At 34.6% G+C, this 16,314-nt stretch overlaps 1 protein-coding gene across 9 annotated transcripts in view; it reads right to left on the bottom strand.

The window, feature by feature from the left end:
* Positions 1 to 16,314, bottom strand: part of LOC141459341 (multiple PDZ domain protein-like) — a 111,695-nt gene that overhangs the window by 76,220 nt on the left and 19,161 nt on the right. For all 9 annotated transcript variants that reach the window (XR_012461447.1, XR_012461448.1, XM_074138328.1 and 6 more), the window contains 10 exons: positions 10,532 to 10,793; positions 8,787 to 8,921; positions 8,598 to 8,705; positions 8,289 to 8,492; positions 7,694 to 7,868; positions 5,987 to 6,078; positions 5,104 to 5,313; positions 2,550 to 2,786; positions 1,733 to 1,906; positions 333 to 494 (listed from right to left, as the gene is read on the bottom strand). Coding sequence is in view for 7 of the 9 variants with exons in the window: in XM_074138328.1 (XP_073994429.1) it covers positions 333 to 494; positions 1,733 to 1,906; positions 2,550 to 2,786; positions 5,104 to 5,313; positions 5,987 to 6,078; positions 7,694 to 7,868; positions 8,289 to 8,492; positions 8,598 to 8,705; positions 8,787 to 8,921; positions 10,532 to 10,793 (1,759 nt within the window). In the remaining 2 variants the exon portion in view is untranslated. The remainder of the gene's footprint in view (positions 1 to 332; positions 495 to 1,732; positions 1,907 to 2,549; positions 2,787 to 5,103; positions 5,314 to 5,986; positions 6,079 to 7,693; positions 7,869 to 8,288; positions 8,493 to 8,597; positions 8,706 to 8,786; positions 8,922 to 10,531; positions 10,794 to 16,314) is intronic.

Here is a 16,314-nt window from a genome sequence, read left to right as displayed (position 1 = left end):
AAATTTAATATCCATTCAACTCAAATAGTCAATCACGAGATGATAGGTGCACCTGCCTCTATTTCCCCAATCTATTCAGGGTATGTAGCCGTACGAAGCATCCACAACGCAACAGTGAAGAGGAGGGAGGCGTCTAATTTGGTAAACCTCTACATTTATCTCAATCATTGAAGAATATATTCCAAAGAAGCTATTACTCCATGGAAGAAGACGATTTCATAGAACGCCGCTTTTGCGGCTAGACAGATGAATGCACCAAATAGCCCTGCTGCAAGTACAACCCACACAGCTCTACACAGCCACTCAAACAGGCACGCAAAAAAAAAAATCACCCTTGCAGCAAATGCAGCTCTGTCCTGTGAAGTGTCGATCAACCGCAAAGCGTTGCCATCTCCATTTCTGCGAGCGCAAACCATTCTAACAGCCATTGGCAGCTCTTTCAATATTGTAACCACTTCTATGTGGTTCATGCCCAGCAGTCGATGGCCGTTCACCTGGAACAATGCCGCAAATAAAAAAATTACAAATAAAAAAAAGAAAAGAAATAACCTAATAAAAGAGTAAAAAGAGCGGTTTTTTCATTAAAATCGTGCTACTGCCGCCACCTAGCAATAAGCAATAAAACACTATCTATTGACAGAATACCGCCGAGCTGCCAACAAAAACACATTTTGTCAGTTCTGCGCCAAGCTCAACAACTCCTTTACTGATACTTTTAATTAATTATAACAAAGCGTACATGGCAAACAACTACGCAACGAACGGTGTGCCCCATTAGCTGCTATCATTAGCTAATACTGGCCCTCCCTGACTAGAAACCCGGGTTCTTTAACTTAGGCAGTAACTAACATTTCGACTTACATTCCTGCGCTTAGCACAGAATCCTTGCTACTCTCTTAAGAAAATCGAACAACTGACTCTAGACATCCATGCACTCTCAAAACTAATAGAGATCAGGCTAAGTTACGCCTAATGAGGGTCCGCTCCTGCGCCGCCGTGTGGCGCCCCGGGGTAGGCTTCGCTTATTTTAGCTTACATATTTTTAACTCACCCATTGAAACATAGTTTTTAGTTGATAATTTACAAAGTACTTTTCTGAACTATACCCTTTGAATTGAATAATTAGTTACTAACACTAAGATATACCGAGGTCCCTAAAGAAGGCACGTAACTTTTCCGTAACGTTTGGTTGGTAAATATTACTTTTTCAAGGCTTACAAGGCTTAGTTAATCAAACAGATTTCATTTATTCAGATTAGATTAGTATTAGATTTCAGCTTACTGTTGGAAGTGTAAACCATCAATTTCTATAACTTGAACCCAACGGTAAGCTAACAATTCCGTACCGATGCGAAGGTACAGGAGAAAGCTTAGGTCTGGACTGTCAAGCCGAAGCCAAAAACCTTCTACTACTGAAAGAATTTAATTTGAACCGAATGGCGTAGTCTTCTTGAAATAATAACGTTTTTCGATTTACCCAAAGAAGGTTCATTTCCAGTCAAATCGGAGTGTACTTATTCTAGGCTCCGCATGTAATCGCAAAACAATCAAAAACTTTGTAAAAAGTATAAAGTTCGCTTGAACGTTAAGAGAAATAGCACGCACAGATTATTATTATTATTATTATTTTGTACTTAGTACACCAAACTGGAACGTAGTAGCCCTAAACCTTTATTGTTGATGAAACCGCTCTGCTTTCAACACCACTCCCAATAACTGAATAAATAAATACCTCCAACAGTTCATCGCCAGATTTAAGTTTGCCGTTCTGACCTACAGGTCCTTCAGCCAGGATCGAGCGGATGTAATGGTGCGGCCTGACTTCCTGCCCATCTTCAACGTCCACAGTGCCTTCTAGACTGATCCCAAGTCCTCCGCCTTCGCCGAATTTCTTCAACTGGCCAACCTGCATCCACAGTCAAATCAAATTTGTACCCAGTTTATCAGTACCCCTCCCTACAATTATTACACTTCATGAAATGTCGGCCTGATCAAGCTTATTTACAACATCTCGCCACAGATTTTAGTGTCCAAGCTGCAGGTATCGGCCCTTTTTCTTTGCATACATTCAGAATATGACAGTCGCACATATGTGCGCAAGGTGCTATGTGTCCAAATAGGGGCTAACTTGTTACTTTCTAAAGGAAAACCTAACTTTTCAATTTTGTTTTAAAGTAGTATTTTTTTCATTTAAAAAAAAATTTTGGATTCCCATTTAGAACAATAAAGATAGCACAAGCTCGAGTGGCTAAAAGAAGAGAGAAGATTAAAATGATTAGGGGCGCTAATGACCTCAGCAGTCGATGCGCCAAAAAAAAAAAGATAGCACAGATTTATGCACACTGCGCACATATGTGCGACTGATTTATCCTGAATCTATGAAACAAAAAAAAGGTGGGTTACCATGACATTTTCCCCCTATCTTCAAAGAAGACAAGTGGAATGTGCACATTAAAATACTCTTGGCTATTACCCACAGTATGAAATTTTCTAAAAATCCTGAGCACTACTGGTTTTATATGTTGACTATATTGACAGTTCAAACTCACCACGATTTCTACATCAGGTCCTAAGATATTGTACCACTTCTCCTTGATAGCCTGTTCGGTGCTCGCGCTCAGCGGTCCCTCGTAGTCCGTGTCGATGAGATAGTCAACAGAATCCTCGCAGCTCGCCTCTTCTGTAGGCCCCAGGACGTCAACATTTGTTGCCTCGTGCAGCACTACAGAATCTACTGTTGTAACCGATTCACCTTCTATTTCTATTTCTGTGGTTGACTCACCATCCTGTCATTAAAAAAAAATCTAGTGTGACACTCCCATCTTCATTTTAATGTCTATTTGTTTTAATATATTTTACTTTACAATGTTGCAAATAAACTGATAACAATAATAATTATTTAGAAAAAATGAAACTCAAATAACTTTTAGTTGATTTTGTTTAAAGTGAATGCATTTAATTTATGAATTGTATCTATTTTTTTTTCAAACATTCTGCATAAATAAAGGTTTACTAATATTATAATAAATTTATAAATTTGGAAAACCATTTCAAGTAATTTAGATAACTAATCAAATTCCGTTTTATTGTCTTTCACATTGCTTTTATTATTTAATGGTTATAAGTTTTAATATAATGTGATTTATTCTTTTGCTTTTGTGTCGCTATGGCACATGCAGGATCTAAGCTTCCTTTAATAATACTTTCCACTTTTGATAGACTATCCCCTTCCATCTTTCCTTTCACACCTCCCACTCGTTCCAAATCATCCAACCAACTAAAGTGCGTTCTACCTTTGCATCTCCGACTTGGACCATGATCTCTCTCCTTGTGCGAAGGTGTTCCAACCATCGGAGCCTAGAAATTTTAGCTCTTTTAAAAAGATCCTGCTCTTTAAAGAGCTCCTTCAGCTCCGGGTTTCGCAAAGCAATGGGCATAATTTGGTTACCACGAAACAAAAATTTAAAAATTGGCTTGGCATGCAATGATTCTGTAATATAAGTTGAAGACATCACTGGTAGAAGGGTACCGACGACTTTTCAAGATTATGAATAATTAATCTCTAATAAACGAGAGGGTTACAAAAGTTAGTGCGGAGTTCAACTTTCAATTCAAAAAATTGTTTGTTATTTAGGAGCAGTAATAATCTTATGAAACTGGTCTCAATTAATTTCTAATAATTATTTTGCCTTTACACTCACAGAGCGACCTTTTAAGACTAAAAATGAACATTACATCAACCCATCAATTCTCATATATTACAATACATAGTTATTATCAACATAAATTTTAACCATTTTTGTTGCCATCAGTATTCCTTGCAAAGGGGTACTATTAATTTTAATATTCATAATTCATGTTTCATGAAAGATACTTTGTATCAATTATGTAGTCATATTTGAAAAAAAAATCACGTTATGATAGTTTTATTGAGTTAGCGTGTTAAGTCATTTAAGGTTTATTCTGTAAAGATTTTTATTTTCAATGGGTTAATTATTAATCTTGTATTTCAATTTAATAATTTTAATACATTTATTACGAATTTTAAATTAGTGAAAGAATGGATTAAAAGCCCTATTTTACTCGTCAATGATGTAAAAGCTAGTAGCAGCATTCTTAATTTAACAGCTTCTTAATTTAAGTTAAAACCAATAAGAAGAAAAAATACTGCTAATTTCAATCATTATTTTGTATTATTATTTGCCAAGCTTTCGACCTAGGGACTAGGTTATTTTCATGCTTAATTATAATAATTTTATCGTTTAGGTTTAAACGTTTTTGTTAAAAATGTAAGAAATATAATAATTGTCTACAAGCATAAGCCCTGAAGATGACCTAATACCTAAATGGAATGCAATATTAGCAATATGTTTTTCTTCCTTTTGGATCGGTGATTCAGTCACTAAAAATAATGAACAATATTAAGTTAGAACTTTTAGAACAAGTGAATATTGGCCAAATTCATTATATTCAATTGTGGTTATTGGGAAATATTTATTTCAAATTTAATTCTAATAAACTTTAATTATAGTTCACTAAATTTTTAGTATACTCTAGCTTACGGCAGTATGTGCCATAACTTTTTATAACTTGAACCATCTATGGATCAACCATTTTATGCTCTTCCCAAGCATCAGCTATTTTTGCAGCAACAAACTTCAATCTGCAAGGCATTCTAAAACTTTTCCCAATAAAAGCAAATACACTTTATCAATATGGAGTTTACAATTTCAAGGCGTTGGCTTGCTGGGGCGTAAATTGATACAAAAAGCTAACGCCGTCTACTGATCAGAGCAATTTAGATCTGGCGATTTGTACTTGTGTAGGTCATACCTAATTCACGTGAAAGTTTTCTCGTACTAATGCAATAATTCGCTTTTCCAGCTGGAATGTGAAGTTCTCAACCTTAGGTTTAATCTTAGACGTCCTTTAAGAACGCCCTGGAACAAACTTTCCTACGATCTAATATCACCATTAATTATTTGAAAGCGTTTGTGGCACTGCAAGTTAACTAGCTGTGCTTGAGCATTCACAGCTTAAAACCCTCACAAACTTTGCTGGCATCCTAGTATCCACGAGAAATTGAGCACAGTCGAGACTTACCGCACTGATAGGATACCGCGGCAAGGAGAAGGCAGACGGTGAAGAAGGAGTGGGAGGTTTCAGCTCTGAGTTTGCGATAGCCTGCTGCAGTTGCTCAAACTTGGGTCCTCGCAGGTACCTCTCCAGCGACAATCTCACTACAGAGCCGGTGGCCTTCAGCACTTCCACTGCATCATGGTTTGTATAGCCTTGCAAAGAGGTACCGTCCACCTAGAAATCAATATATTTTGAAAAGATACTAAAAATGAAACTTCTGAAATGCAGTGTCATATCAGTATATTGAACTAGTATGCATTGGTTTTCAAAATTTTATGTCAATATAAGTTATAGAGCATGCCCACAAACTGCATCAACCTAATGCATAAACTCGGGAATAATTTTCGAACTAAAATACCACATAGATCAGAATGGACAAGAGCACTATCTATACAGGAGGCTTCGTTTGGTTTACTGACAGCTCTAAGACATGTAAAGAGTCAGATCTTGTAACTGTAGCTATAGACCCAGAGTTCAAGATTTGGTAGGTCTACGCAAGTATGTCACAGTCTTTCAAACTCAGTTACTGTGTCAACGAAATCCTCAGACGGATTCCCCACGAAATGATTGTTATTTTATAGTAACTAAAGACTACTTCACTTGCTAGAGTTTGGCAAGAGACTGTATTCAGTACCTCATCGCGAGATTCTTCCAATTGAGCGTTAAAATGCCTACGGAGACGCCTTTCCGACGGCTTTCGAACTGACTTGTGATCATTAGACTAGAACACATGCTTGATGGTTAAACGTTACTGGATACGCTGGGTAATTTGGGTTTGAGTCCATGTCGTTTCGTGTACTTTCCCCATCTCCTATTCTATTCTATGCTCAATAATTATTAGATTTACCTCAACAATGCGGTCGTTCACTTGAATTTTGTTACACAAATCTGCAGCACTACCCACACTGATGCTCTTCACAAATATCCCAGACAATTCCTCTGCAACAATAATCATTATTAAACAACTTCCTAAACAAGCTCTTTCTCTAGATGCTATTCACTTTGCTTAGACAAATTTAGTCTTTCGACTTCTTCCCAGATTCTTAATAAAATTTACTAGGGTGATATACAAGTCTTAGCATTTTTAAAATTAAAATTCAAAACGCAAACAATTTGGTTTGCTCACCTATTAAGCTTACTATTGCCAATGTAAGTTATTACTTTTATAACGTGAACTGTTTGATTTTTATAACTTTACCCTAATGTCAGAAGTGGTAAATGTAAAGGTAGAGGACGCCATGGCTCAAACTTTCTTTCCTCGTTTATTGTCCCTCTTAGAACTATTCCCTATTTTCGAACAAATTTTGAGCAACCCGTATAGGAACTGGTTCAATTTACTTAATTATATTTTTTGCCTTTACATCGTTGAACCTAAACATCTTTCGTTAAAATAAAATGATACTGTAAAAATGAACGGGACGTCACAGCTCCCCTGACCCCTACTAAAATAAATATTACCTGAGAAAAAGTTTCAAACAAAAAAAAAACTAAAGAACGAGAAGGCCTTGTTCAAACAAAACAGTTTGGCAAGTGCCTTCCAGAAAACCACAGAAAACTCATATAAGGCGTTCTCCAAAGAGTACTTTGGAGTGCAAAAAATGCAGAATTTTCGATTGATATTTCATCCTCACCAATATAAAGCAGAAATAAGAACCATACAATTTACCAAAATGGTACTTTAGATGAGAGCATAACTTCACCTCTCCTTAAACCCACCGTATAAATAAAATAACCTAGAATGATGTTTCGAAAATATGCAAGATGCAAAAGTTTTAATTAAACAATTAAGAATTTTAAAAGAGGTCCTGGCTTTTTGAAAAAATAGCTAACAAAAATTTAGTAAGTAAAGAGATACTTATAGACGCCTGACATATTATTACTCATTTGGAAATGCACTTGCTCATTTAATTCCTACCAATATTTTAGCAGGGAAGGGATTACCCAGGTAGTTAGTGTAATGGATTCCTACATAGAGTCCGCGTTCGAATCCAGTTACTCGCCCTAAGATTTTCTCTTCCTAAAATCTTCTGTCATAAGCCGGTGATGGACAGTTGTCCAGTGACCGGCAGTGCACTGAAAAAGCTACGAGCGCCAACTACCTCAGTTAGAGACGCTACTTAAATAAAAAAATATTTTTAAGTTTTAGCAGTGATAAAAAATACATTACATTGAAATAGTACTTCGAAGAAAAGCTGTAAAAAGTGCTCTTATATGAGTTTTAATAAAAATTTATAAATATACATTTGTGCCATGTTTAAAGAAGAACCGTTTATGATAAAAAAAATCCATCAAAATGAAAAATTGATAAAGTGGCACTACCGGTAGATTGATTTTGTTAAAAAATTATAATGTCACTACATTATATATATATTTTTTAATTGTGCTGACTGACCACAGAGGACCTCAAAACATTATCAGTACAAACTAAAAACGGGAAATGTGCGTGAATAAGTGTTAAGGGCGATAAAACACTGACTTTTTTACTCCCTTGTAAATGGTTTCAATAACCCAAAATGTTTCGTTCCCGAAATAAGAAAAGACTTGATATACATACCCTTCTCACATACGTATCCAGCGATCGTTATGCCCAACCCATGTACGTCTTTCTTGAGTTCAACGGTGAAACGTTCAGTTTCGGGAAGATGACTGTCTAAAGGCAGCATGTCCATAGTAAGCAGAGGTAGTGGAAGTGAGGGTACCACGTCCACAACCAATCGCGGGTCCCGCTCCTGAAGAGCAAAAGTACTCATTGACAAATATCTCAAGAATTTTTTGAAATTTTTAGTTGATAAAAGTGGCTCAAGCATATCTCTTTTACTTTTACTCTTTTACTAGAATTTCTAAAAATAGTGTAAGTGTTGACTATGGCTAGACTTTGTGAATCCACTTCTTTTTCAAACCTTCCTCAAGGTATTGTTTAGCTTTCCAATTAGTAGTAATCATTCTCCTTGAATTAAAAACTTACTTTCCCTAAGCAAAATTTAGGCAATTAAAGTCAATATCTTGCGACAATTAACAATTAAGTATGGATATAAGATCTAAGTTGAAGAAAAGTTTGGCCTAGCAGCTAATGCCTTAAAAACCAATTTGTGGAGGGACCTGCAAATGGAAGAATGGAGTTCTTTAAAAAGACTTAAACTCAGACTTACTATTATGTGGATGTCCGAAGAATCATGGTAGATAAATGGATTCTCTGGATATGGAGTGGCTTGTGGGTAGCCATTTTGGACAAGATGGCGGTCCAGTTGGTCAGGATCGGCGAGTATTTTGGTTGGAACAACCGGGGCGTGCGAATCAAGCGACTGGTAATCAGGCGAAGTTGGCTCTACCGGTCGAGCCACCACTAGACGTACCTGTAGAAAACCATATGCGTCAAAAACTCGTTACTTTCACCGACTGCAATATCCGAAATTTTGTGACTACTGGCTCAGTTAGATGTAGATAAAGAAAGCACTCACCCTACTGCCAGATTGCCTAAGAACTGCAGCTACCTGCTCGGAGCCCATCCCTCGAAGGTTGACATCACCTATCTGCAAAATATGATCACCACTTTGCAAACGACCATCCTATAAACAAAACAAAACCGTACATACATAATTGAAGATAATATTACACTTTTGCGCCGTGTATTCGAGTTGGCGGCTTACCCTGTCAGCAACTCCTCCTGGCAGTATTGTCTTGACCACAACGCCGGTGCTGCGGCCACCAATAATGCCAAATCCCAGACCTGAGCCGTCATTGATCAAGTCGATAACCTCCACCTGAGCCCACTCCGTGTTTAACTGCAATTTACAACAGAAAACTTGATATGATTAAACTTACCACAGGCCCTAGACTTGAAGATACGTCTACATGAAAACTGAGAGCTCTTATACATAGTCTAAACAGCCCTTGCCAGCCAGGCTTTTATTCAAACTGGTAGGATTTTTGTTAGAGAAGATTTAGAGAGCTCGTACGGTTTAAACATGGATGTATTAAATGAGGGTATGCAGTTTAAACAAACTTAATATTCTGCAAGACTGTCTAACATAGCTGATGCAATGGACATGGATTAAATAGCACAAAGAACATATTTATTCAATGGAATTTAGAACCGTACTTATATATTGAGTAGTTATTAAGTTTTAAAAAGGCTTTAAGTCTTTTTTTAGCCTTATCCGCGTTCTGTGCTTCCGATATGAAGAACAGTCATGAATGATCAGAATATTTTTCGTTTCATATGCCTAATTAAACAAATCAAAGCAGACTCCATGAGATTTAACAGGTACAAGAAGTATAATTTAAGAGTGCTTTAAGAAAGTTTAATTGGTTCAGTTCTAAAGTTTCAAACATTGAACACGCTAAATTTCTGATAAATATGAAACACTTTTTTCTCAAAAACTAATATTACCTGTTCATCTAAATTTACCTGAGTCAAAATGTAGGAACGCCCAGGTAGGTAAATGTTTTTTTCTCGGGCTATTTTATAGTTATTTAGAACAAAATTTTTGAGTATCTGTGATCGACCTTTTTTTATAATTTTTGTTTTGTTTAAGGAAACAAACTTCATTAGATTAAATTAAATTTAATGTTAAAATTGTAATCTACCCTAGATGTGTGTTAATATTCTGAGGTTCTTCTTCCTTACGTTGTTAACATTCCACTTTGTTTACTTAAGTGAAAAGAGTTAAGTAGTAAGCAGGGATTAATAAATTTAGACTGCTTAAAAAAAAAAACTCATAATTTACCAATGGTAAAGTGAACAAAGTAGTAATTTCTCGATTCCACAAAGTAAATAAGACTTCAAACTGAAAGACCCTAAATTTATCAGTATCATAATATTCAAGACAGTTCTGGTATTTTAAATTTAATTAAATGTTCACTATGCAATCTTCAACAAACAGAATATGTTGGACATGCTTAGCAAGAAAAGGACAGCTTAGTCCGAAGGCCGGCAGTACTCTGAAAAAAGCTACGGGCGCTAATAACCTCAGACGTTGACGTGCCTTACATACAAAAACAAACAAATCAATAATAATATTGCTTAATTTTAAAAATTAATGTACGAAAAATTATTTTTTTTTACAATGCACTTTTTTTTGTGACAGTGAGTTGTAGGAAGCTGCAAGAGAAGATTTAAGAGCCAGCAGCTGAACTCAAGATCCAGTTGGAATCCAGTATTCGCTAACCAAAAGCTATTTGTTTTTATTAATATTATTCTGCAATACGAAACAAAATGGTTGCTACTAAGCATTCGGCAAGTTATTTCAAGCCCTTCTAAATGGAACAAGTTTGGCTATCTTATCCTCAAAAAAGGCATGACATCTCTCCAGAAGAAGGATAGAATTTACACTCAAATTGGTAGTTTTTTTTTCTCTTTTAAAAGAGCTTAAGGAATATTGGCTGCACTCACCACCATATCAGTAGCTAGATTGGCTGATGTGTCGGTGAGCACGAGCAGTGGTTCTGGGCTGGGCGATGTAGGGCTGGGTGAGTTGGCAGTTAGTAGGTCAACTTGGCGGTTCTCCGGCGGCTCGTCCGTTCTCGCTACGATAAGCTCAACCAGACCCCGAGCCTTCTGCAGGATAGAGATGGCCTGCTGATGGGAGATATTTGAGTCCAACGGTTGTCCATCAATAGCCAGTATCTGGTCACCTTCGTGCAGATGCCCATCCCTATTGAAAAAAAAAATAAAATTATAAATATATTCTCACACAACTTCTACTAACTGCAACTATTCTCTAAAATTACCAATTTTCTTAAAACTAATCGTAAAAGTGAACGTCACAGTATGGATGTAGGATGCATGTTATATGTAGTAGGAATATATGTTAATGCATAAATTCGTGACGTTTGTTTCAAGTGTGAACGACGTTAAGTTTTGAAAAAACATGCTAGTTTTGCAGCAAAATACTCATCAAGGAAATTCTATGGGTCATTCTTATAGTTGAAGGAACGTCCGAAGGAACTTCATATGGGGAACAGGATAGAAGTGAAGGATCTCCCACGTCATGAATGTTCCGCTGCAGGTAACATTACGAATATAATGTTTTTATTTATTACTCCCTACAAATCCCAGCAGAGATTAGGCTTAAGTTTCACTCCTTTTCCCAATTGGATTCTCTTTATGGCGACTGAGTCATCAACACAAAACTTTGTAGCAGGCTTTCTTCGGAGACTTGTCTTTCTATTTTCGCTTTAGATCATTTGAATTTCCCGTTTAACGTCAATTCTTTCTTCATCTCGGTTTATAATTAACTCTTCCTTTTCTTTTAAGTCCCTTCCTTGGTTTACACCGTCAGCTTACTTTTCTGCAGTTTTGCTTAGTTTTGTTCAGGATTCGTTGGAGTTTTCTGCAGTTTTTTCTTTCTTTACCGTCTGCAGCTAGTTAGGCAGGGATACCTGTTCAAGTTTCATTTTTTGGGGAGGTCAATATTTAGGTTTATCAGTTTTTTTTTATTTTCTCTTTGTCTTTATCGCCTTCCTTCTTCTTATTAGATGTCTCCTTCTTTTCTGGTCTCTCTATTTAATTTTTTCTCCTTCTTTTTTGCACACGGCACTCGTATAGGTGTTGCATGAACTTATAATTTTTCTTAATGATCTTCGTTGTTTTCTTTTGATCCGGAGCATAATTATTGACTAAGCTTTCTATTTCAGTTTTCAAATACGCCTCTACTTGATCGCAAATCTTTACTTCAGTTTGCTTTTCAATACCCTCTTCCAATCATCATATTGATACAGCTTCATCTATTTTTTTTAATGCTTACTCTTGATAAGAGATATCGTCATTTCCGTTTGCGACAAAAAATGGCTGCCGATGATGGAATATGTTGGATTTATAATTGCTTCTACATAGATTCTCATTGAAAATTCCTGACCATCAACTAGAACAGACTACATGGATTCCAAATTAACCTAAAATTGGAATCTGATTCTTTCCTAAGCTTGTAAGAAGTATATTTGACTGTTAATCTCGGAGAGCTCAACGAATTGATTGATAAGGACTTTTAGACCACCTATATCAATTGAGATATTAATTTTTAAATGTCTGATGTAAATATCCATAAAAAATATTGATTTCAAGTGATTTCACTAGTCTAACTTGAGACCTGCTACAATCAGAGGAATTTCGAGAAGTTAGTTTTTCTTCACATTCAAAAGTTTTATGACCGCATAGGTAACATTTAAAGCATTTGTAACACTTGGCTTGTAAATCACAATTATTGGACTGTGGCCATGCAATCCACAATTAGAGTACCTCAGAACATCATTAGATTTCAAGTCTTTACCCTTATTTTAATGTGGTGGTTTATAGTTACTGTATTGTTTTGCCGAATCGACGGATCATGTGTACCTTTTTGATTGACTCGTAAATTAATAGTTTTTCTGGAAAATCCTTAAAATTCTTACAGCCATAATATGATATGTATGCCACACATATCAAGTAATTTTATATATTTTTAAATTAATTTATCCCTGGATCTTCTCCCCACAATGTTATATAGTAACTCCTTAACAAAAACTTACAGTTTTAAAAGTTAAGTATAAGGGTTTATTAAACGCCAAAAGGTACACAAATCAGCAGTTCCCAACATTTCATTAATACTTCATTGATATAATTTAAGTAATTTTACTGCATTAACTTTTCCTTCACATTTTTTAGAATTTATTAGATGTCACAGACCCTTATGCTGGCCATTTTCGTCTACAAAATATTTACTCAAGTAGCACACCATTTAACTTAGATTGACTGTAATATCTATTTATCTATAATAATCAAACTATTAATCACAGGTGAAAAAGAAAACGTTATAAAAAATATAAAAAAAATAAGAGGCTAAAAAATTCATAAACTTTTTTTACATCAATAATTTTATGCATTTATTTTTATTTTTAAATAAAAATCATTGGTTTAAGTTCATTCTTCGATTAAAGTAATTGTTATTTTATGTTGTAGTCAAACGTTTGTAATAATAAGTAATAAATAATCTGGCTTTATCGCAAATAATATAGTTTTCTTCAATTACATTCTCAATCTAGGTGTTCTTCCCACAATGTTATATATATGTAATATAAAATAAAGAAAATAAAGATATGCATATTTTTAGGACAGCTAATTATTCCAGTATTTTACCATAAGTAAAATTAGGGGGACTAAATTAAATTACAATTGAGAAATGAGTAAATATTGTTGAATAATCTACTTGTTATTAAATGTATGTTATTTGTGCTCACGAATATTTCGGTAAGACGAATTTAAGACTGAAATATTGTTTTGAATCCTCCGTGATTGAAATTTAAAAAGTGGCCGACTCTAACTTTGTTTTTTTCTACTTTAACATGCATGTATATGTGACTACTCAGAATAATTCATCACTCATTTTATCATAATTATAATAAAAAAATATTATGAATGAACTGGCCAGCATAAGGGTCTGTGACATCTAATAAATTCTAAAAAATGTGAAGGAAAAGTTAATGCAGTAAAATTACTTAAATTATATCAATGAAGTATTAATGAAATGTTGGGAACTGCTGATTTGTGTACCTTTTGGCGTTTAATAAACCCTTATACTTAACTTTTAAAACTGTAAGTTTTTGTTAAGGAGATTTTTATACCTTTTGGATAGATTTTCCTTTTTGTCTATTTGCAAAGTTACGTCTGCTTTACAGATTTTTTAAAATTTGGAATAAGGTATTCTATCATTATAACCTGATAAGGTGTTAAATCGGAACCGTAACTACCACTGGAGAGATCTTTTTAAAGAATGATTATAGTTACGGTCCCCAAACCATCCTCAATAACCATTTTTTTGAGAAAGCGTTTTGAATAAAATAGGAAGGTATTTGTACGTAAATAGCAAAATTAAACTGCGATTTCAGTACTTCCTTTTAAGAGGAGCAAGAAAAATAAACTGCGATTACAGTACTTCTCCCTAAAAGGCAAAGATTTTGAATCGAACGACAATTCATTGATGTAAATCGGTTCACTCATTGATAATTTTAACGATTGCAGTACTTCCTCTTAGTAGGTGTAAGAGCATGATGGCACTTCACAGCCACATAGAGGAGCTTTAATCACTTCTTCGTGCTAAATTTTATCAAAATCGGACTAAGCTTTGTAGAAATATTGGTAATAATAGTTTCAGAAAGGGCCTTATTTGGGTGGGGCGAACTCCCCTCCTTATGAGGCATAGCGTCGAGACTTTTAAAGTACAAATCTGTACAAAATTTCGATTCGAATGACACTTCATTCATGAAAATCGGTTCACGTGTCGATAATTTGAAACGATTGCTATACTTCCCCTTAACAAGTGTAAGAGCAGATCGTCGCTTTATTGTTAGGTAGGGGAGCCCTAACCCTATCATCCTACCAAATTTTATCAAAATCGGGCCAAGATTTACAGAGTAATTAGTAATAATAATTTTGGAGGGGGCCTTACATAAAGGGGGCTAACTCCTCTCCCATTCAATGTACAGGGCCGAGACCCCCAAAAGGCACATCTACATAAAATTCCGAATCGAATGACACCTCATTCATGAAAATCGGTTCACGCGTTTAGGCGCTACGTTGTTTACAAAAAAGGTAACAACAAGAAGAAGAAGAAGAAGAAGAACAAGAACAAGAACATTTTTTGAAAAAGCCGTTTTTGCTCATTTTCGGCAACTTTTTTCTCGAAACCTATTAGATCTAGGTGGTTGCAAAAAAATTACAGTCATAAAGGAGGATTTGCCCTATATTATAAAGAAAATTTGGGAATTTTATCTTTTATAGAAAAATAGAAAAAAATTGTCAAAGTTGGGTGTTTTTCAACGTTACACTTTTTCGTGCAGTTTTTGATGGTCAACCCTTATACAACTGTCCTACCGGACAGTTTTAATTCAGTAAAGTAACGTTGATTTTTCAGGCGGGGATTAATACACGAGGGATTCGACGGGGGGAGCTCCCATATACAAATCCACGCTTCGTAACAGCTGCACCAAAACCCGTCCCACTACATTATATAAACGTAATATAAAATAGGTACAGATATGCATATTGTTAGGATAGACAATTATTGTTAAAGTACATTACTAATTATTTGATTATAAAACTTCTTTACAAGTACACAATTAAAAGACTACTAGATTGAATTAAAATTTGGAGATGAATTATAATTACAAGTAGTTAATCATTATTTGTAGTTAACTGTGAATAATTTGTGCTCTCGTTTTCTTCCGTAAGACGAATTCCAGACTGAAATTTCGTTTCAACTCCGTAATTCAAATATCAACGTAGTAAACAAACTCTTTCATTTATTTTATTTTAATGTGGGATGTATGGTGATTATTTAAAATAAAGAGTAATATAAAGATAAATAAAAATAATAATTTGAAACAGTGCTAAAATAAAGAGCTAATTTATTCCAATTAAGAAAACTGCAATTTACATTTTATTATTTTATCAAAAAATATATTTATGAATGAAAATAGCCAGCATTAGAACATCTGATAATTCTAGAAAATATTAATGAAAAGTTAAAGCATTAATTAAATGATATTATTGTTTATGATATAAAATGTTTAAATGAAATATCCATTGCACAATGGAATTTTATGTATTTTTTAATGTCTTCTGTAAGGATACATGAAAACATTTGTCAAGGAAGAAGATAAAGTACTGTGACAGCCCTAATAGTATAGTAGAAAAAGAAAACAGTTTAGAAAAATTGGGAATAAAATAAATACTAACACCAATAAACTTTTCGAAACGTTTTAACTGACTGAAATTACGAGCTAAGAATGAATGAAATTGGATACTTGCGGATTTGGTTACCTTTCTGTTGTTTAATAAATCCCTATACCTATCTTCATTAATTGTAAGTTTTTGTTAATGAGTATTTATGATGAATGACAATTGTGTTCACTGAAAACTGTGTAAAACAGCTTGTTTCGTTTTTGCAAATTTTTAAACAACCGCCACAGAATTTTTTTTTTTTGGGTCGAGGTACCACTGTTCATTAAGTAAATATTTTAAAAACCTCTAAACTTCAAGGAATATTAATTTTTCATATTTAGTAAGTGTATTTCTGTGAGTTCAACGCCAGTTTATAAAATATTTTTTCTAGTGATTTTCTCGAAAATGGTATTCTTTATAGCGTGCTCAATCATATTAAATACAAATATATCATTATATTATTTTAAATATTGTATTAA

Source organism: Rhodnius prolixus, unplaced genomic scaffold (assembly GCF_049639745.1).
Source record: "Rhodnius prolixus isolate KJV_2025 unplaced genomic scaffold, Rpr scaffold_11, whole genome shotgun sequence".
NCBI classification, from domain to species: Eukaryota; Metazoa; Arthropoda; class Insecta; order Hemiptera; family Reduviidae; genus Rhodnius; species Rhodnius prolixus.
This window is presented reverse-complemented; position numbering and strand designations above follow the sequence as displayed.